We start from the raw sequence: 22768 nt of genomic DNA on the forward strand, positions 1-22768 counted from the left end.
GTAATAGTGCTTAGATTGTTCAATGAAATTCTACAAGTAAATTCGATGAGTTTGCGTTTTAAAGGTTTTATATTTGCTATTTTGTATAAGGTTTGGCGTATGTGTGAGGGATCTTGTTGCTTTCCTTAAGATGCTTGTTTCAGTGCTGAACAATCTTTTTGCTTGATTTTGGTTAACCATCCATACAGGGGCAGCGTATTCGAAAACGGGCCTAATAAAGGCCTTTCACGTACATCTACGTGACTACTCCGCAATTCACAATTCACTGCCTCGCTGAGAGTTCATTGAACCACCTTCAAGCTATTCTTCTATCGTTCCACCCTTAAACAGCGCACTGAAAAAGACCAATATTTAAATCTTTTTGTGCGAGCTCTGATTTCTCTTATTCTACTACGATGGTCATTTCTCCATACATAGGTGGGTGCCAACAAAATATTTATCATTCGGAGGAAAAAGTTGGTGATTCACATGTCGTGAAAAGATCCTGCCACAACAAAAAAGGGCTTTTCTATTAAAACCTCAACTCGCTTATCATATCCATAACGCTCTCTCCCCTATTTTACGATAATACAAAACGAGCCGCCTTTCTTTGGACTTTTTCGAGGTCCTCCGTCAGTCCTATCTGGTTGGTTGGGGGTGTGGGATTGAAGGGACCAGACTGCTAAGGTCATCGGTCCCTTGTTCCACGATAAAATCACACGAAATAAAAACTGTCAGTCGTTAAAAACGGAGAACTGAGACAAGGGACGACACAATACAAGAAAGACAGACAAAGACCAGACAAATGGAACTAAAATCACACCGAGTGTGAAGGTGGTTGGCCGACCACGAAAATAAGGAAAAGCCAACCACCAAATGGCATTAAAACCCACAGTTTAAAACCACAGGCCAAAGGCCCAAGTCAATACAGGAAATAAAAGGACAAACACTCAAATCATACGATAAAAGCCCCCTGCCCGATAAAAACTCAACACGAGGTCCGCCATAGCAACGTCATCACATAAAAGGGCAGGGAGGGTATCAGGCAGCGCAAACGTCTGCCTGAGTCCTGTTAAAAGCGGGCAGTCCACCAAAATGTGGACCACCGTCAGAGCTGCCCCGCAGCGACATAGCGGTGGGTCCTCCCAGTCCTATCTGGTGTGGGTGCCATAACGGGTTGCGATACTCCAGAAGAGAGCGAAAAAGCATTGTGTAAGCAGTCTCTGTTCAGTCTGTTCTGTGAATAAAACGCCGTCTCTGGTTCGCTTTTCCCACAACATGATCTATGTGATCATTCCAGTTTAAGTTATTAGTACTTGTAATCCTGAAGTATCTGACAGTCTTTAGATCTGCGTGATTTATCGTGTAACCCAAAGTTAACGGATACCTTCTAGTACTCATATGCATGACCATTATATAAAACCAATGGCCACTTTTCGTACCATACAGATATCTTGTCTAAATCACTCTGCAGTTGGTTTGTATCTTGTGATGACTTTACGAGACGGTAAATGACAGCATAATCCGCAAACAATCTAAGAGGACTGCTCAAATTGTCTCCTGAACTGTTTATATACATTAGGAAGAGTAGGGGGCCTATGATACTATGTGGGGAACGCCAGAAATAACTTCTGTTTTAGTCAATGACTCTCCACCAGTAACTACGAATTGTGACCATCCTGACAGGAAATCACGAATCCAGTGACACAACTGAGACAGTATCAGACCCTTTCTGGAATTTCGGTAAATCGTGTTTAGTAACTCCACTCTGTGGCAATCAGAAACATTACCGCTACTATCGCGCAGAGAAGGTACAAATTGTGCCTTGGTGTTGGTGTATTTTACATACGACCAGAATCTCTTTGTATTTTCTACCAGATTTATGTACTAATGTTTCGTTTGAAGCGCCGCTGATCCGTCCTTTAATTACTTTTGAAAGTCGTTGTCATCTTCCTTTTGATATGATACTGTAATATTCATAATTAGTCGAAGATAATTAGCTTATTTCTTATTCTCATAACTTACGTCTTGTCTCCTTTCATTAATACGACACCGAATGTCCTTAAAGCGGGAAATGACATCACTTAAGGAATTCATAGAGGCTGCGGACCCACATAACAATAAGTTTGTCGAGTTTGCTGAATAGACTAGAAAGAAGAGGAGAATGGTTTGATCTAAGGCCATATCGCGGTATGCAGCCCTATTTGCGGTACTCAGGCAGCAGTGTTAGACGCGTTCCGGACGAGGCGCTGCGAGGAACGCGCTGTAACAGCATTCTTGACGCCTCTCTGCACGAGCTTGGCAGGCTTCGGTCTTAGCGCGACCTCCGCGCCGGCCGTGTAAGCTGGTCAGCCGTCACACTGAGGCAGCATATCGTAAATAGCCTGAGGCTTCGCGAAGCAACACCTGTGCAGCCACCGGACACTTGCTCTGCAGCACGTGCTTGCCGCCTCCTCGCTGCAAGGCAAACCCAGAAAGCCACCACGCTGACTTAATTCCATCTGCGACTTCGCAGTGCGCCACTTAACGTGGTTACGATTCACAACCTGCCCTAGAATTGACAGTTGCATTCGATCTACAATAACTACAGGGGTGGGGGATTACTGTAGCCCCTAGTATCAAATGTTAGTTGATTTGATTAGCTTTAGCACAAGTACTTACTTACGTATTAAGTGTCCAATATACACTACTGGCCATTAAAATCGCTACACCAAGAGATGCAGACGATAAACGGGTATTCATTGGACAAATATATTATACTAGAATTGACATGTGATTACATTTTCACGCAATTTGGGTGTATAGATCTTGAGAAATCAGTACCCAGAACCACCACCTCTGGCCGTAATAACGGCCTTGATACGCCTGGCCATTGAGTCAAACAGAGCTTGGATGGTGTATACAGGTACAGCTGCCCATGCAGCTTCAACACGATCCCACAGTTCATCAAGAGTAGTGACTGACGTATTCTGACGAGCCAGCTGCTCGGCCACCATTGACCAGACGTTTTCAATTGGTGAGAGATATGGAGAATGTGCTGGCCGGGGCACCAGTGGAACATTTTCTGTATCCAGAAAGGCCCGTACAGGACCTGCAACATGCGGTCTTGCGGTGGGGTCACGGGTCGTAACACAACTTCAAATGTAACGTCCACTGTTCAAAGTGCCGTCAATGCGAACAAGAAGTGACCGAGACGTGTAACCAATGGCACCCCATATCATCACGCCGGGTGTTACGCCAGTATGGCGATGACAAATACACGCTTCCCATGTGCGTTCACCGCGATGTCGCCAAACACAGATGCGCCAATCATGACGCTGAAAACAGAACCTGGATTTAACCGAAAAAATAGCGTTTTGCCATTCGTGCACTCAGGTTCGTCGCTGAGTACACCATCGCAGACTCCCCTGTCTGTGATGCAGCGTCAAGGGTAACCGCTGCCATGGTCCCCGAGCTGATAGTCCGTACTGCTCAAACATCGTCTAACTGTTCGTGCAGATGGTGGTTGTTTTGGAAACGTCCCCAACTCTTGACTCAGGGATCGAGACTTGGCTGCACGATCCGTTACATCCATGCGAATAAGATGCCTATAATCTTCGACTGCTAGTGATACGAGGCTGGCTTGGTTCAAATGGCTCTGAGCACTATGGGACTTAACTTCTAAGGTCATCAGTCCCCTAGACAGTCCCCTAGATCTTAGAACTACTGAAACCTAACCAACCTAAGGACATCAAACACATCCATGCCCGAGGCAGGATTCGAACCTGCGACCGTAGTGGTCGCGCGGTTCCAGAATGTAGCCCCTATAACCGCTCGGCCACTCTGGCCGGCGATACGAGGCCGCTGGGATATAGCACGGAGTTCCGTATTACCCTCCTGAACCCACCGATTCCATATTCTGCTAACAGTAATTGGATGCCGACCAACGCGAGCAGCAATGTCGCGATACGATAAACCGCAATCGCAATAGGCTACAATCCGACCTTCACCAAAGTCGGAAACGTGATGGTACGCGTTTCTTCTCCTTACACGAGGCATCACAAAAACGTTTCACCAGGCAACGCCGGTCAACTGCTGTTTGTGTATGAGAAATCGGTTGGAAACTTTCCTCTTGTGAGCCCGTTGTAGGTGTCGCCACCGGCGCCAACCTTGTGTGAATGCTCTGAAAAACTAATCATTTGCATATCTCAGCATCTTCTACCTGTCGGTTAAATTTCGCGTCTGTAGCACGTGCTCTTCGTGGTGTAGCTATTTTAATGGGCAGTAGTGTATTTGTATGTTCCTCATATTGCTGTGAACACATTTCCGTACGCCTCCATGTTCTTCTAGATATATTTTCGAGCATGTCCGATGTTTAAGTGAGAAATGCATCCGCAACAGCACTGCCCAGTTCTTAAGGATGTGAAGATACAGGCACCTTAATGAGATCCCATAATGAGATCCCATAATGAGATCCCATAATGAGATCCCATAATGAGATCCCATAATGAGATCCCATAATGAGATGTCAGGTGTAGTTGAGGTCAGGCCTTCTTAGTGGCCATTTAAAGGGAGCTGACGCTGCTGATAAACCAAGACCTGTGAAGTGTTTTAAGAAGTCAAGCCCTGCAAGAGAGTAGAGAGGAGGCGCCCGCCTCGCTGCCATACGCGTTCTGTGAAGCCTGTTTCCTCAAGCTGAGGTATTAACCATGTTTCTAGCATGTGAAAATAATTTGCGCCATTCACAATCCCTTCAATGCAGATGTGATGTCATCGCTGCCCATGTCACTACGTGACGTGTATTCCTTTCAAACTCGACTGTGTAACGAGTATTTTCTTTGGCACAACCGACAATATTCCTAGAACGTGAGCTGCGATGAATAGCACACTTATCTCAAAACATAACCTTGGCACGCTTTACTGCACTTGTAAATTCAGTATATAAAGCACGGCATACTAAAACGCGCTCATTCCGGTCTATATCCGGTAAGGTCTTTTTTCTACATCTACATCCATACTCCGCAAGCCACCTGACGGTGTGTGGAGGAGGGTACCCTGAGTACCTCTATCGGTTCTCCCTTCTATTCCGGTCTCGTATTGTTCGTGGAAAGGAGGATTGTCGGTACTCTTCTGTGTGGGCTCTAATCTCTCTGATTTTATCCTCATGGTCTCTTCGCGAGATGTAAGTAGGAGGGAGCAATATACTGCTTGACTCTTCGGTGAAAGTATGTTCTCGAAACTTCAACAAAAGCCTGTACCGAGCTACTGAGCGTCTCTCCTGCAGAGTCTTCCACTGGAGTTTATCTATCATCTCCATAACGCTTTCGCGATTACTAAATGATCCTGTAACGAAGCGCGCTGCTCTCCGTTTGATCTTCTCTATCTCTTCTATCAACCCTATCTGGTACGGATCCCACACTGTGATCTAGCACTGTTCTCGGTATACCGATTTCCGAAGCACTTTTATGTGTCTATTTCGTACGAAACTGAACAATCGAAGAAGTGACTCCGGTGCAAATTTCGCCTCGTGTCTTCTTCCTTCGCCGCCCGTTGTGGACGAGCGGTTCTAAGCGCTTCAGTCCAGAACCGCGCTGCTTCTACGGTCGCAGATTCGAATCCTGCCTCGGGCATGGCTGTGTGTCATGTCCTTAGTTTAGTTAGGTTTAAGTAGTTCCAAGTCTAGCAGACTGATGGCCTCAGATGTTAAGCCCCATAGTGCTTTGAGCCAGTTGATTTTCTTCTTCCTTCTACTCCGCGGCCTGTCTTTCAACACTGCCAAAAGCAAGAGCCCGTCTTTCCCAATTCAGAAGTGTTGCCTTATTAAATCTTTTCAAAAATTCTCCCATTATGTATCGCATTGTCTACCCTTTGTGTCGTCATTCACGCAGCCACACACTTGTCACTAAACGTTCCTCAGTAGTTTAACTATGACCGCTCACATCTGCTATGGCTACAGATTAAAACTCGACTGCGACAAAAAACAAACATGAATGCCAACAAATTACTCCAACAATTGATAAAAACGTAGCTACTAACCTGCATAACAACATTTCGTAGTAAGCAGGGGTTACAGGGGTACAGCGACTTCTCGCTCACCCTGTACTGTGAACTACCCTGTCTATGAAGTTTTTGAGAATTATCATGAACTATAATTGGAAATATAAATTAACATTCCTCAACATGAAGGTGGGATATTATTTTTTCATAGGAAATATAGGATGTTGATACTTGGTTATAAAAGCAAAACAAACCTATGACACTGGTGGTTTGCCTGTAAAAAAAAAAAAAAAAAATTGTTCAAATGGCTCTGAGCACTATGGGACTTAACATCTGAGGCCATCAGTCCCCTAGAACTTAGAACTACTTAAACCTAACTAACCTAAGGACATCACACACATCCATGCCCGAGGCAGGATTCGAACCTGCGACCGTAGCAGTCCCGCGGTTCCGGACTACAGCGCCTAGAACCGCACGGCCACCAAGGCCGGCATCTGATTTTCATAAACATCTCCCTTTCTCAAAACTTTGTGTCTTCGCTTTGGGCCCTTATGTTCCTCAATGCCTCAAATTACAACATGGTTACAGGGTTGCAGGAGGCTGTGGTGGTCTAGCTTTCAGAGCACATGTTTCCGGTCCTGAAAGACCTACGTTCAATCCCGCATTAGTGGCGAGGACTTTTCGTCGTTCCAGTCCCTCCAGGACAGCGCCAGCCCCGTGCACTCAGTGTGCTAACAAATGAGTATCATGGATATTTTGCGGCGGCAAAAGTGCGTCCTAGGATCGCAGCGAAGAAAGCCTGCTCTGTCATCTACAGCGAGGGCGGTAGCCCGCTCACGGGCGTGTGCCACAGACTTTACTTTTTTTACACGATTGCAGGACTATCACTGCAAGCAGTCACATCTATTAAACAACGACGTGTTCACTCAAAAACGCAACGAGAATGCAGTATGTTCGGGCAGTGGGGGTTACTGAGTGGTTGCAGAGTCGGCTCCTACATAAGCGTTGCATCTCGCTACTGCGCAAACGCCCCACGATGCTTAGCGTTTATTCTACAGCAGAGGTTGCTACACTTAATCCCTGAGTGCAACTAGATTTTGGCTGTGCACCCACCCCTCCCTTCCCCAACGTCATCAACATTAGCGGCGTCTAACTTTGCAACAAAAAAGCCTTTTTGTGAACAGTTCTATATCTTAAATAATTAATTTTAATTAATATTTACCTCTTGTAAATGTTTCCTTAAACCACGTCCTAATGAGTGAATGAGACAACTGATACTGCTTATTTCTAATAACTTTTTTCCTAGAATGGTGAGGAATTTTCAGGGCATCGCGAGTGCTACCTACAAACCTTCGTGCATAAAAGAAAGCGCCTACATTGACAGTAGACACTTCTTACAAAATAATAATAATGTGTAGATATAACAACAGTTTAGTGGTCATACATATCTGCTGTTCTGTTGTATTATCAACTATTTCGTAAACTGGAGCGTATACTGTGCTCTTGAGGCAACTAACTTAAAAGCCGGAGAAGGCATTTTCATGAGGTATTTAAGCAAACGTGATCCATGTGTTTCAGTTCCTCTGTCACCGCATACAGTCAAAGGGCACTGAGGTGACAAAAGTCATGGGATCGCAATATGCATAGATAGAGATGACGGTATTATCGCATTACACGCTATAAAAGGGCAGTGAATTGGCAGAGTGTCATTTGTACTGACGCGATTCACGTGGAAAGGTTTCCGACGTGATTATGGCCACACGACGGGAATTAAAAAGGCTTTGAACGCGGAATGGTAGTTGGAGCTACACGCATGGGGCATTCCATTTCGTAAATCGTTAGGTAATTCAATAACCCGAGATCCAAAGTGTCAACAACATGTCGAGGCGCTACCTCTCACAACGGACAACGCAATGGCCGACAGCCTTCACTTAACGACCGAGAGCACGGCGTTTGCTTAGAATTGTGAGTGCTAACAGATAAGGGACACAAAATGAAATAACCGCAGGTTAAATGTGGAACGTACGACAAACGTATCCGTTAGGACAGTGCGGCGAAATTTGGCGTCATTGGGCTATGTATGGCAGCAGACGACCGAAGCAGGTACCTTTGCTAACAGCACGACATCGTCTGCAGCACCTCTCCTGGGCTCGTGACCATATCGGTTGGTCCGTAGCCGTCTGGAAAACCGTGGCCTGTACAGATGATTCCCGATTTCATTTGTTAGGAGCTGATTGTAGGATTCCAGTGTGGCGCAGACCCGCCGAAGCTATAAACCTAAATTGTCACGAAGGGACTGTGCAAGCCGGTGGTGGCTCCATAACGAGGTGAGCTGTGTTTACATGGAATGGACCGGGACCTGTGGTCCAACTGAACCGATCACTGACTGGAAATGGTTATGCTGGGCTACATGGTGGCCATCTGCAGCCAATCATGGACTTCGTGTTCCCCTGATAATGCACCATGTCACCAATGGTGGTTTGAAGATCATTCTGAATAGTTCGAGCGAATGATTTGGCCACGCAGATCGTCCGACACGAATTCCACCGAACATTTACGGGACATAGTTGAGAGGTCAGTTCCTGCACAAAATCCTGCAATGGCGACACGTTCCCAATTGTGTAGAGGCAGCATGGCTCAATATTTCTGCAAGGGACTTCCAACGACTTTTGGAGTCCATGCCACGTCGAGTTGTTGGACTACACCGTGAAAAGGAGGACCGACACGGTATTAGGAGTTATCCCACGGCTTGTTACCTCAGCGATTGTATCTAGCTGGGGGACTATGTGAGGAAGATGGTGTTCAAAAATTAACAAGTTGAACTTCCACCATATTGTGCCACACGTTAATCCTAGAATTTGTAAAAAATGTAATTGTGTTTACTCATATGATCAGTACTAGACAGTGATGACAGTAATGCTCTATTAAAAATATAGTTTCTTTCGTGACCGAAACACCATTGTACCCATTTTCTTAAACCTCAGAAAATTACGTTTTTCATCTCAGTGGTAATTATCCTCAGGTTGGGAAACACTGTCCTATAAGTAAATGTCGTGTGGCTAGGGTCCCGTCGGGTAGACCGTTCGTCGGGTGCAAGTCTTTTGATTTGACACCACTTCGGCGACTTGGCGTCGATGGGGATGAAATGATGATAATTATAACACAACACCCAGTCTCTGAGCGGAGAAAATGTCCGACCCAGCCGGGAATCGAACCCGAGCCCTTATGATTGACATTCTATCACACTGACAACTTTTTTTTTTTAACAATACGTAAAACTTTATTCAACTCAAAGGTATATAGCACATGTAAGTTAAGTTTTAAAATTCATTACATTTAGTTTTCGGTTTTCCATTTTCATAGTTATTGTTTTTATTGCATTACTGTGTTGCGTTCGTTTATTTCTTTTCTAAAACCTTTTCCGTTCGTATTGAAATTTTGTTGAATTTGTGCCATTGTGTCTCATGATAATGGAGCTGACCGTTTTTAATTATGGATTTTCTGGCAGCGTTAAATGTGGACAATATTTTTCTAATGTATTAGAAAACACAAAGAAATAGAATTGGCAATTGATTATTTGCTTATCAGCTACCGGGGAGGGACACACTGCCCTACAGTAAACGCGGACCATCAGTTGACTGGTGGTAAGCAAGCATACCTGTAGCGCGACGAGCGATTTGGCCTGCTCGTGCATGAGGTACTGGAATGGCCCCGGCGGCCGATGCGGTTGGTGCGCATGCGCCGGCTGGAGCGGCATGCAGTCCATGCCCCCGCTGTCCGGAACCTGCAACACCAACACAAACGGCTCTCGTCAGCACAGCTGTCTACTCGGTAAAGACAGCAAGGCCACGCCGCGACCAGACACTGCCCTGCACAAAAAAAAAAGAATGCCACACAAGATACTACGCGCTGTGATCAAACAATAACAGAAATTTTTGTTTTTTGAAAACAATTTTATTTAACCGCGTACATCAACGTTACACCAGGCAAAATGGCCTCCAGAACACAAAAAAGGTTCAAATTGCTCTAAGCACTATGGGACTTCCCATCTGAGGTCATCAGTCCCCTAGACTTAGAACTACTTAGAACTACTTAAACCTAACTAACCTAAGGACATCAAACACATCCATGCCCGAGGCAGGATTCGAAACTGCGACCGTAACAGAAGGGCGATTCCGGACTGAAGTGCCTAGAACCGCTCGGCCACAGCGGCCGGCTCAGTTTCAGTACTAAAATATTGTCACAACTTAATTTATGAAATACAGGGTGATCCCGTGATGATGATAAAACCTATCCTGGATGATGGAAACGACTAAATGTATCCGTTAGAGGTGAGAGACCTCGGGCCAGGAAAACAGAGTCTTTATCACCGACTATCGTTCTGATATCAATGACAGAGGAACTACCTTCGGTTTTAAGGTAGGGAACTTTCGGAGGTGGGAATATGAGAAAAAGCTTCGTAAACATGGGCGTAAAATGTATTTCTTAAGAGCACTTGTTCAGTATAAGAGATGCTTCAAAGTAGCGAAGATGAACGAGTGCTTACCGCTCTTAAGGTATGCAGTTCAGAGCCCATGTTTACAAGGCTTCTTTTTTGTTTTGGTCCTTACTATCACGTCTGAAAGTTGACTACCCTACAATCGTAGCAATGACGGTACCGGGATAGTGGTACATGCACTCCAATGTCACAGGTATCAGAACTATTTTCGCAACTAACTTTCGACTCGGTCGTCTCCGAACCAGGGTCTCTTACCTCAAATTGGTATACATAACCTTCTCCATCATCCCTGATAGTTTGTGACATCACAAAATCATCCTGTATATGCTACGTAACAGAGAAAGTCAAAGTTTCCTAGCCTGTTTAACTCATTTCCGTAACTCTACCAATACCAAAGGGCGTGAGACAACGGTCAAGGTACCAGATCAATATTTTGGACGGATAGTTTCTGAATTCCTTGAGGCGACGTAAAAGAAAAAATAACGGAAAACTTAAGGCGAATATCGTTATGCTTATTTCACGATAAACGCAGCAGATTCCCGTCTATTTCCTCAACATCAGAGCTCTAGTGCTCTGACTAGCAAAACGATGTTGGCGAGAATAACTTCCGTCTTCTTCCTCGGGGTTTCACTTTGTTCCCATAAACATGCAATCGATACTCTCCCAAACTACGATGAACAGCAGGGCAGTAGACAGAAAAATCTTCCTGCTTCCCCCTACAAATACCCCCTACCAATCACAGGAATGTTTCAAACGTATTGTTTGATATAAGCAAAAAGCTTGACAGAGTGATCTCTGAAGATAGCAGCGGCCATACTATCGAACCACCAGTCGCTGTGGGAACTGTTCAAAGAAGCAATCGGGAAGACTAATGGTGTAGAGGAAAGACCTGCGTTTATGTTGGATAATAACACTTATGCATTATGGTTACGTCTAGTCACGCAATCTGAAAATGAACTGTACACTTCTGATGACTTCGAGAGATATATATATATATATAGGGAGGGAGGGAGGGAGGGAGGGAGGGAGGGAGGGAGACGCGAAGAAAGTAAATTGCTCGATCGCCAGATCTTACCGTTAACAGTTTCGGGTTAAGAAAACAATTCCTGTACATTGTTTGCCTGTTTCACGTAACTAACTGAAGCGTCGGGTCTGTGCGGTATGCATGTTCAAATGAAACAACTGGTGGCGCTGTCTGCAAAATGCTGGGATTCGGATTCGATCATCAGTCCAGAAAAGTTTTAACCTTTCATAATTAGTCAGAAGTCTGTGTTCCACGTTTTGCCAACCTTTAAGAACAGTTAAGGCGACCTTGCAGACTGACGGACGGCGAAGAGAGCGACCCGCGGGTGGGGGGGGGATTTTAGTCGGCCGCCCGCCCTCAGGAGCTCAGTTCGTCAGCGCACCTGACGATGGCGACATGTCTGATTGCCGAAATATTGTGCCCGTTGGACACTATGGACCGGCAGTATACCCGTGGACTGTTCGAGTGACCCTTTCTAGTTTCTTCCATACTTACAGGAGTTGAAGTTCAGCGCTAGAGTGTCAGTTCCCTATCCCAATACGACGCAATTAATTTGTGTCTCGGTGTGAGTGTATACATACACAGACACCAGAGATTTCACGATTAAGTTAAGCGCACGGCTTGTAGTGAGGCTAGCAGCTTTTTTTTTTTTTTTTTTACTTTTCTTGCGTTAAATTTTTATTAAAAACGGAAAATGTTAATTAAAAATATTGAATCATAATTCTTAATAAAAATGTGTTTCTAATTACTAATAGCTTGCAAGCAATCCCAATAGATTAAAATTTTGTGTAAAAATGCGAACCATCAAATAGCGAAGCCAACCCTCTTTATTTCTAGAATGAACCGTAATACTGACGTGGTAAATAATTTTCATACAATCAGTAATTAAAAATAAAAAGATATTTTATTAAAAAGTATGATTCAATATTTGTTAATTAGCATTTTCATTTGATAATGAATATAGCTGCTAACAAGAATCGAACCAGCAACTTCACAATAACAAGACGCTACGCACTCAGCTATCGGTGAACATGCGAACACGATTGAAATGTTTAGTACCTGACAGCGCTGGGAAAGCTCATCGTCAGAGCCCCCTTTTTTTTTCAAGTGTTTTTGAGCAATGCGTCGTACTGCTTTAGGAAATCGATGTCCCGGTGCTGGTCAAGAAATTCTGTAAACGTGGAGAAAGTACAATGTTGCCGGACCGTAAGGTATCCCTGTTACCGCTACTGTTGTGGAATACTGTCTTCTGCTTCGCGGTTTTCGAGTATTCTTAGAATAAAATTCTTTAAGTTTACAGGAATCTATTACCTACTCAGACCGGCTTTAAATCTATAGTTGCTCAGAATGAAGCACGAAAAAACAACTTCTTATATTACGGTGAAAGCATTGCTGTTTCTTAGGTTATTTTGAAAGCGTTGCATTGGACGAGGGGTTGCCGTCTGTTGGCCGCATTCGTGTCTGAAACCCTCAAAGAAACTGTGAAGGAATCATTGTCTTGCTAACACACCAGACGAGTTTAGTTAAGTGCAAAAAAACTGGAGTACCACTTTTATGTGCGTAAAGTAGCAAGTAGAAAGCACAGCCGACAGTATTGCTCACATACGTGACTCTACGAGTTAACTGATACTTTTGCAAGTGCTCTGAGGATGTTCAGCACTATATGAATAAGGAGGTTAGATACAGACAGCAACACTACGACTTTACGGACAGTACTTGAACAGACACACGGGGCAAATGGCAATGGGCAGCTGCTGTTCTCCCTGAGGGCTGACGGGTGTGGGTCTTTTGTGCGGCGGTGACAAGAGGCGCGCGTGTATCCGCCAAGTTCATTAGCCGCAGGAGCGCCAGCGCAGGAAGTCGGGTCGGGGTCCTGCATAAGCAATGCGGCGGGGCGCTGTCATCGCACCCGGCAGACTTTGGGACGTCTTCCTCCCGACGGCCAACTTCGAGGGTCACCTCGGAGGCCCGCAGTTAATGCCCCTGCGCCTGGCTATGCTCGCCTCACTAACAAGGCAACCTCCCCATCGCACCCCCCTCAGATTTAGTTATAAGTTAGCACAGTGGACAGGCCTTGAAAAACCGAACACAGATCAATCGAGAAAATAAGAAGTAGTTGTGTGGAACTATGAAGAAAATAAGCAAAATATATAGAAACTGAGTAGTCCATGTGAAAGACAGGCAACTTCATGAATAACATTAGCTCAGGAGTGGCGTGGTCTCGTGGTTAGCGTGAGCAGCTGAGGAATGAGGGGTCCTTGGTTCAAATCTTCCCTCTAGTGAAAAGTTCGATTTTTTATTTTCAGTTTATGTGACAATCTCTTATGTTTTCAACACTTTTTGGGAGTGACTATCACATCCACAAGAAAACCTAAATCGGGCAATGTATAAGAATCTTTTTACCAATTCGCCAAGTGTAAAAGTTAGGTGGGTCGACAACATATTCCTGTCATGTGACGCACATGCCGTCAACAGTGTCGTGTAGAATATATCAGAGGTATTTTCCTGTGGAGGAATCGGTTGACCTATGACCTTGCGATCAAATCTTTTCGGTTCCCATTGCAGAGGCACGTCCTTTCGTCTACTGATCGCACGGTTTTTGCGGTGCGGTTGCAAAACACAGACACTAAACTTATTACAGTCAACAGAGACGTCAATGTACGAACGGACAGATCATAACTTTGCAAAAATAAAGAAATAAAACTTTTCACTCGAGGGAAGACCTGAACCAAGGACCTCTCGTTCCGAAGCTGCTCACGCTAACCACGGGACCCTTGCGCACTTCAGCTTCTATTATCCTTGATGTTGCATATCTTGCACATGGACTACTCAGTCTGTATATTTTGATTTTTTTTCATAGTTCCACACAACTTCTTCCTGTTTCCTCGATTGATCTGTGTTCAGTTTTTCAAGGCCTATCCACTGTTCCAACTTATAACTAAATCTGAGGGGGGTGCGACGGGGAGGTTCCCTTGTAAGTAATACAGTTGTCCATTCTGGCTAAGTGTAAGCACGAATAAATTATCTCTCTTGTATTCCTCCAGCCACAGTATTTATTTTGCTTTAATTTAACCTCTTGCTACGCGTTTCGTGCACCAGCAGATGTTTCAACTTGCGTGCACTATAAACTTTTCTGTGTAGTAACAGATTTCTGCTGTGAAGTCCACAAAAATCTGCAGCAAACCACTTGGTACTCAGCGCTTCTAATGTTGTGATCCAGTTCTTTAATAAGCTGTAAGAAGAAAATAACGAGCTACGTGTCACGAAGGAATTATCCGAATGGAAGGAAAAGCGGCAGATGTGATGTACATGCACAGCCAAACAAATGATTACAATTTTAGTACAACAGAATGATTTAGTCAAGATGAAGTGCTTCACAAACTGAGCAAGTCAACAACTCGTTGGTCCATATATGGTCCTCATGCAAGCAGATATTCGGCTTAGCAGTGAATGACCGAGTTGCTGGATGTCCTCATGAAGGGTATCTTGCCAAATTCTGTCCAAATGGCGTTAGGTCGTCAAAATCCCGAGCTGTTTGTGGGGGGCCTTTCCCATAATGCTCTAAATGTTCTCAGTTGGAGAGAAATCCGGCGACTTTGCTGGCCTAGTTAGAGTTTGGCAAGCAGGAAGACAAGCAGTAGATATTCTCGCCTTGTACAGGCGAGCATTTGCTTGCTGAAATATAAGCCAAGGATAGCTTGTCCTGAAGTCGTCGACGTACCGCTGTTGCAAGGATGCCGCGGGTAACAACCGAAGGAGTCCTGCTATGAAACGAAACGGCACTTCACACCTGGCTGTTGGGCCGTATGGCGGGCGACATTCAAGTTGATATGCGACCGCTGCCTGGGTCGTCTCCACACACGTCTTCGTTGGTCATCAGGGCTCAGTTCGAAGCGGGACTCATCACTGAGTCAATTATGCTCCAGTCAATGAGACTCCAGGCCGAAGCATCGTGCGAAGGGTGGACACAGTCGATGTTTACGTCCACTAATAGGTGTCTCGATACTTTTATGATCAGACAGCTTATGTCACGCCAGTCCAGAAGACCGTCTGATTAAACACAGCTTTAACACTTCCGCTGTTGCTGAAAACGAATTACCGCACGATACTCCAAGTTAACAACGCTCTGTGACATTCTTGCCTCCTCTAGCGACGTGCTACGACACTGTGGGACAGGGTTTTCAATGCGTCGAAAAGAAACATGGAAACAGAAAAGATTGTAACAACTACAGAGGTATCTCTAATCAGCGTTGTGGGTAAAATCTTCTCAGATACTGTTGAAAGTGCGAGTATCAGTTGAGGACAAACTGGATGAAAATCAGTGTGGGTTTAGGCATCTTAGAGGCTGTCAGGACCAGATCTTTAGCTTACGGCAAATAATGGAGAAGTGTTACGAGTGGAACAGGGAATTGTATCTATGCTTTATAGATCTAGAAAAGGCATGTGACCGGGTTCCTAGGAGGAAGTTATTGTCTGTTCTACGAGATTATGGAATAGGAGGCAAACTTTTGCAAGCAATTAAACGTCATTACATAGACAGTCAGGCAGCAGGTAGAATTGACGGTAAATTGAGTTCATGGTTCAGAGTAGTTTCAGGGGTAAGACAAGGCTGCAACCTGTCTCCACTGTTGTTCATATTATTTATGGATCATATGTTGAAAGCAATAGACTGGCTGGGTGAGATTATGATAAGTGAACACAAAATAAGAAGTCTCGCATATGCGGATGACTTAGTTGTGATGGCAGATTTGATTGAAAGTTTGCAAAGTAATATTTCACAGCTAGATCAGAAATGTAAGGGCTATGGTATGAAGATTAGAATCTCCAAAACGAAACTAATGTCAGTGGGAAAGAGATATAAACGGATTGAGTGCCAAATAGGAGGAACAAAGTTAGAACAAGTGGACGGTTTCAAGTACTTAGGACGCATATGCTCACTGGATGGCAACATAGTGAAAGAACTGGAAGCGAGGTGTAGCAAAGCTAATGCAGTGAGCGCTCAGCTACGATCTACTCTCTTCTGCAAGAAGAAGTCAGTACCAAGACTAAGTTATCTGTGCACCGTGCAGTCTTTCGACCAACTTTGTTGTATGGGAGCGAAAGCTGGGTGGATTCAGGTTACCTTATCAACAAGGTTGAGGTTACGGATATGGAAGTAGCTTGGATGATTGCAGGTACTAGTAGATGGGAACAATGGCAGGAGGGTGTCCACAATGAGGAAATCAAAGAGAAACTGGGAATGTACTCTATAGATGTAGCAGTCAGGGCGAACAGGCTTAGATGGTGGGGTCATGTTACACGCATGGGAGAAGCAAGGTTACGCAAGAGACTCATGGATTCAGCAGTAGAGGGTAGGAGGAGTCGGGGTAGACCAAGGAGATCGTACCTGGATTCGGTTAAGAATGATTTTGAAGTAATAGGTTTAACATCAGAAGAGGCACCAATGTTTGCACTGAATAGGGGATCATGGAGGAATTTTATAAGGGGGACTATGCTCCAGACTGAACGCTGAAAGGCATAATCAGTCTTAAATGATGATGATGCTGCTGATGAAAAGAAAGTCATTGTGTAATACTGTTTTTGTGAGACGATAGTTTAAACTAAATGACTACTTATCTCGATGTTGCATCATGCGCGTTACAGGCAATTATTTATCACTTTCCTTTTTATACATTGCCTGAAGACAGATGACAGCCTACAGTCCTTTTCGCCGTAACGCAACAGAACAGCGAAAGACTGGTGGCTAACCATCCAACACGATAGCGCAGCGCTATGAGAGAGCTCCGATGATAGTATTTACAGGCGACGTGCTAGTTTCGCTGCTTGTAATCATCTTGAGAGTGCTCGCAGATAAACGGGCTGCGGCGACGAACAAGCGCCAAAGAGGCGCAGAGGCGCCGAACAGTGAGTGGGGAGGGGAGGGGAGGAGGCGGTAGAGGAGAGGAGGGAGGGGAAATAGAGGGGAAAAAAGAGGAACTGGGCGAGCAGGCAGGCTCTCTGCTAAATGAACGGCGCCGCATTCAGCTCGGGACGAGTGGCGGCAGATGAATTCGACGTGCTTCAAGATCAAGGGCTTAAGAGTGTCAGCTTGAAGCTAGCGAATCGCAAAACGTCTAGCTAGCATTCCGCCTTTTGCAGATGAATGTACCAAGTATGCCAGCACACCGCACCACATCTTACTGTATCACCGAGTAACGGTACTTCGGACCAATCTAGAAGACCATTTCTACTTTAATCATATGAAACCATATCGTTCCAGGGACCTTTTCAAGCCTCAGACTTCTGCGACGTGTATGTGCTGACTGAAGAGACGCATGAAAATTTGTACCTAGGTCAGGATTCGAACCTGAGACTCCCGCTCACTAGGCCAGCTGCGCCGACCATTACGCCTTCCTGGCATTTTGTAAAACTACAACGACTACCCTAGCACGCGTTCCTCTTCAACTCAAATTCCCATTTACGCCTTAGCCCGCTTGGTATTCCCCGCAACAGTTCGTTCGATGCTGAGGTGCCATTCCAGTACAGTTGGAGAGCCTCTACAAAGCTGTTGGGGTTTAGGCGGAATACCAAGTGTGCTACATATCTACATAAATACTCCGCAATCCACCATACGGTGCGTGGCGGAGGGTACCTCGTACCACAACTAGCATCTTCTCTTCCTGTTCCACTCCCATATAGAACGAGGGAAAAATGACTGCCTATATGCCTCTGTACGAGCGCTAATCTCTCTCATCTTCGTGGTCTTTCCGCGAAATATAAGTTGGCGGCAGTAAAACTGTACTTCAGTCAGCCTCAAATGCTGATTCTCTAAATTTCCTCAGTAGCGATTCACGAAAATAACGCCTCCTTTCGTCTAGAGACTACCACACGAGTTCCTGAAGCATTTCCGTAACACTCGCGTGATCAAACCTGCCAGTAATAAATCTAGCAGCCTGCCTCTGAATGACTTCTACCCCCTCCCTCAATCCGACATGACAGGGATCCCAAACGCTCGAGCAGTACTCAAGAATAGATCGTATTAGTGTTTTATAAGCGGTCTCGTTTACAGATGAACCACATCTTCCCAAAATTCTACCAATGAAGCGAAGACGACTATCCGCCTTTCCCACAACTTCCATTACATGCTTGTCCCACCTCATATCGCTCTGTAGTGTTACGCCCAAATGTTTAATCGACTTGACTGTGTCAAGCGCTACGCTACTAATGGAGTATTCGAACATTACAGGATTCTTTTCCCTATTCATCTGCATTAATTTACATTTATCAGGCGTCAATGCGAATTTGGATTGAGGAGGGAGGAGTGCGGTAGTCCGTGCAGCTGTGCAAAGCCACTTTGTCACGTTAGCGTAGTGCCTTGTGAACAGGAGATCCGGGTTCGGATCCTCGCGTTGGTACAAATTTTCATATTTCGCTTCAGATTTAATTTTTTATCGTAGGTATGCTGTTTGTGTCCTTTCTAAAATCATCTGTCTTTGTGTGCTCTTTATGTAGTTCTTCAGTGATCGAACGTACTATAGAGTATTTCATGTCGAATTATATAAGCTTATGCGAAAGTTCTTGAAAATGAAAACTCAAGGTAGGTGTCGAAACACATTTCAGTAACAAGAAACGCCACGGTGGTGCTCGTATTGATAATGTGCTCCTTCAATCGGTGCGATAACAATACGCTCTGAAATCCCTACTCCTGCGAGCGAAATCTCATCCCGGCTGACACCAACTAGCCCAGAAGTCTGAAAAACTGTGGCTTAGACACCATGTTATTTTTCGATTAATTTTCGATATGACCCCTTCACTCTCGTGTTTTAGGCGTATGTTATCCTAACATGATTTTTTTTTTCCTTTCTTCCTCCCCAGATAGCAAGTCGGATGCGTACCTAATGTACCCAGGTTGGTTGACACCGCTCTAGGAGTTCCAGAGCTACGTTGGTTACCGCGCACGTGTATGTGTTATGTCAACTTACTAGCTTATCGACTGCTAAGTAATTACATAAAATAGTCAAAAGTTAGGATAATTCCACCGCTCGTAGAAAAGAGATGCAGAAAGTACTCTGTACTGTATAGCGTAACCTGGGGTTAGCGTGATCTCTCTACATATCAAAGGTAGTGGCCTGACATCTTCGTCCAGTCCAAACCGCCAAGGATAGGAACTAGAAATTTGGAGAAGGTGCGGATCTTACACTGTAGGTATCGCTTAAGAAGGGATTTTTCGAAATTCCAACTCTCAAGGGTTAAAATAGAGCATGAATTTTTTTAAGCAAAATTTATGAAAACTGGCATTTCGCTTGTCAGATATAAAGATATATTTTGCAGAGAACACATAGTGTGTAGTGGAGCGATCACTCTGTTGTAGAAATAATTCAAAAGCCAAGATCGCTTAAATACTGTTTACCGGATAACCGGTTTCAACACACAAAAGGTGCCATCATCGGATCTGTGAAGATATAACAGGTTTGAGGGAGGGCTTAGATGAGTTACACTATATACGTTACTATTAGTGCAGTTGTTTCTTAATTTCTGTGACAGTGATTGTATAACAGCAGGTCTGCATCATGTATCGTTACATCCAAATGGTTTATAAATGTTTATCTACATTCTCGTATGTGATAATGCACTAACAGTAATGTATATAGTGTAACTCATGTAAGCCCTCCCTCAAACCTGTCATGTTATGTCTTCACAGATTCGATGATGGCACCTTTAGTGTGATGAAACCGGTTATCCAGCGAACAGTATTTGAGCGATCTTGGCTTTTGAATTATTTCTATAAAGATAGATTTTTTAGGGGGTGAAAGTTGCTATGTAAATACCTCCACAGGAACGCAAAAGTTAAGAAAAACATTGGATACTAGCTACCACAATACCTTTTTTGTCAGACGTATATGGCCTGAATTAGCATGAAAAGCTTATGAGGTGTCGCAATAGGAGAACATCATAAATGTTCGATTACATAAAAACAAAACAGAACTCTGCAGCCCATACAGTCTACGCGAGCGAAGCAGCGCACGCTAAGCTAGTGCTCAAATATGAGGAGTGCCGTCTACTTGGTGAGCACGCGAGTTTTGTAAAAAAGTTGAAGCAAGTCCACTAGCTGACTGTAGAACTAAGATTCGTAACTCAAGAAAAGAATTCATTTCAAGATTTAAACCTGACTCTTAGAAGCTCCCCTACTTATTTATCAGATAGGGATTGAGATTATGGTCTCGGATCGATATAAGACGCTAAGAGAATGATGGCGACAGTTCGTTGGTTTTATATTACATGAATCATAGTACGATTAATCGTAATTATGTGGAGTCATTTTATATTGACATTACACACTCGTGTGTAAATATGGCTACATGTTGATCCTTTACAACTGATTTTTTAATATGTATAGGAATAATGAACGTTAGTTTTTCTTCTGGTATTTTAGGTACGTCCTTTTGAACTGTAGTGGGTTATTTACAAAAATCTTCATGCAGGAATAAATATTCTGTGAAGTGGCAGGCAAAAAGCTAACTCATTAAACAGACCTCTACAAGATGTTCCTGTGTGTGCTCCACATATTATTATTAGCACGTTTTTGAGCAATGAAGACTTTCTTTCTCGAATACAAGTTACCGCAGTGAATTATACTATATGATTACTGAATAAAAATTCGCAAAATATTTAAGCTTACTAATTTCTCTCTCCCCAAGATTTTTAGTTATTTGAAGTGGAAATTTGGCCTAACTGCGTTATTATAGGAGTTAAAAAAATTCCTTTTTCCCGTCTAAATGATCAATACGGACATTATAAATTTCGACTTTTGTACTCTAGTTGTCATTTCCTCACATCAGTTACATTTATCATCGGCGTCTTACTTCAAGATGTGCAGAAATGAATGAGTTGTGTCTTTTCGAAATTGAGCGTGAGACCATTTGCAGAAAACCAGTTAACAATACTTTGAAGAACGCTATTCACTGTCTCACCTGTTGCTGTATATATGTTTGGTTTGCTTAACGTACTACTAGTGTCATCTTCGAAAATAAGTAATTCTGTTTATTGTATATTAGACAGAAGGCCGTAAGCAGTAGTGGGCCTAAGACGGAGCCTTGTGGGACCGCGCAACTGATATCTACCCAGTCAGCAGAACCTCCCCTGATTATATTGGCTGAATTATGAAGTATAGATCTCTGCATTCTTCTGGTTGTGTGTGATATTATCGACTGGTTGAGCACATAAGTTCAATATAACCTCGGTTTATCTAAAAGGATATTATGATTCATCTACAGGAAATCGTTTTTAGAACAAATTGTTGGTTGTATTGAACTAAAAAAAGTACTTTGTGTCACAGATAAGAGCAAAACCAAAGTTCTCTACGATTTGTTGGCCGGTGTTGTTGACGCCCCATCCTCCCAATGAGGCGCTGCAGTACTCCCGTCTCTGGCGAGATATTCGAAACCCGATAGGGACGCCACGTTCGAGTTAATAAGAGGACCTTTCATCGGCAGTCACAGGTAGCAGCTGATGCGGCAGTGGGAGGAGTTACACGGCAGGTGACTGCGTGGGAGAAATGGGACAGGTGAGGCGGGGGGGAGGGGGGGGGGGGGGGGGAGAGAAGGGAAGGTGGGGTGGGGTGCTGCCGTGGGAGAAAACCCGGCGCCGGAAGTAGTCGTTCGCTTCCCGGACTTGTCATCTACATCTACATCCATACTCCGCAAGCCACCTGACGGTGTGTGGCGGAGGGTGCCTCCTTATCGTGGGCAGGCGGGCATGCTCGTAATATTTTGTCTACATGAAGGTACAAAGACGTGTAACAAACAAATCGTTTTCTGCTACGTCATTTCCACCCACTACACAACACTCATCGACTCGGCGAGTTTTCCAATAGCCCCTTTTTTTCTTAATTAAAAATCGTGGAAACTCTTCCTGTAAACATCTGTAGATACTTTCGGAGAAGTACACACATGGCATGCGTTTATGGAATTCATGGTTGTCACTGTAACTGCGGAATCAGAAATAAATTTGGACACTTCTTCCCGCCTAATACGGGATAATTCTAGGGGCTCCCCTTTCAAGATTGCGTTAGTGATACCTACACTATCAAGAAAAGGGTCAAATGAGCAATCAAAACTATACAAAGATAATAATAATAATAGATCCAATCAGAGAGGTAAAGCACGCACAGTAAATTCAACACGAAAATCAAGTCATGTCTCGGATAAGAACTGAAAGTGAAGCAACCGTACACGTGACACGAGACCAAATACTTAAACCGTCCTTGTAAAAAATTCGTATCTGTCAAATATTATCCTCGAGTTATTGCTCTC

At 44.2% G+C, this 22768-nt stretch overlaps 1 protein-coding gene across 2 annotated transcripts in view; it reads right to left on the reverse strand.

Annotated features, from left to right (window-relative positions):
- The window catches only part of LOC126278798 (nucleolar and coiled-body phosphoprotein 1), a 653632-nt gene that overhangs the window by 78339 nt on the left and 552525 nt on the right, over positions 1-22768 (reverse strand). For both annotated transcript variants that reach the window (XM_049979075.1, XM_049979081.1), the window contains exon 2: positions 9614-9739. In XM_049979075.1, the coding sequence (XP_049835032.1) occupies positions 9614-9739 (126 nt within the window). The remainder of the gene's footprint in view (positions 1-9613; positions 9740-22768) is intronic.

The sequence above is a fragment of the Schistocerca gregaria genome, chromosome 1 (assembly GCF_023897955.1).
Source record: "Schistocerca gregaria isolate iqSchGreg1 chromosome 1, iqSchGreg1.2, whole genome shotgun sequence".
In the NCBI taxonomy this organism is placed as follows: domain Eukaryota; kingdom Metazoa; phylum Arthropoda; class Insecta; order Orthoptera; family Acrididae; genus Schistocerca; species Schistocerca gregaria.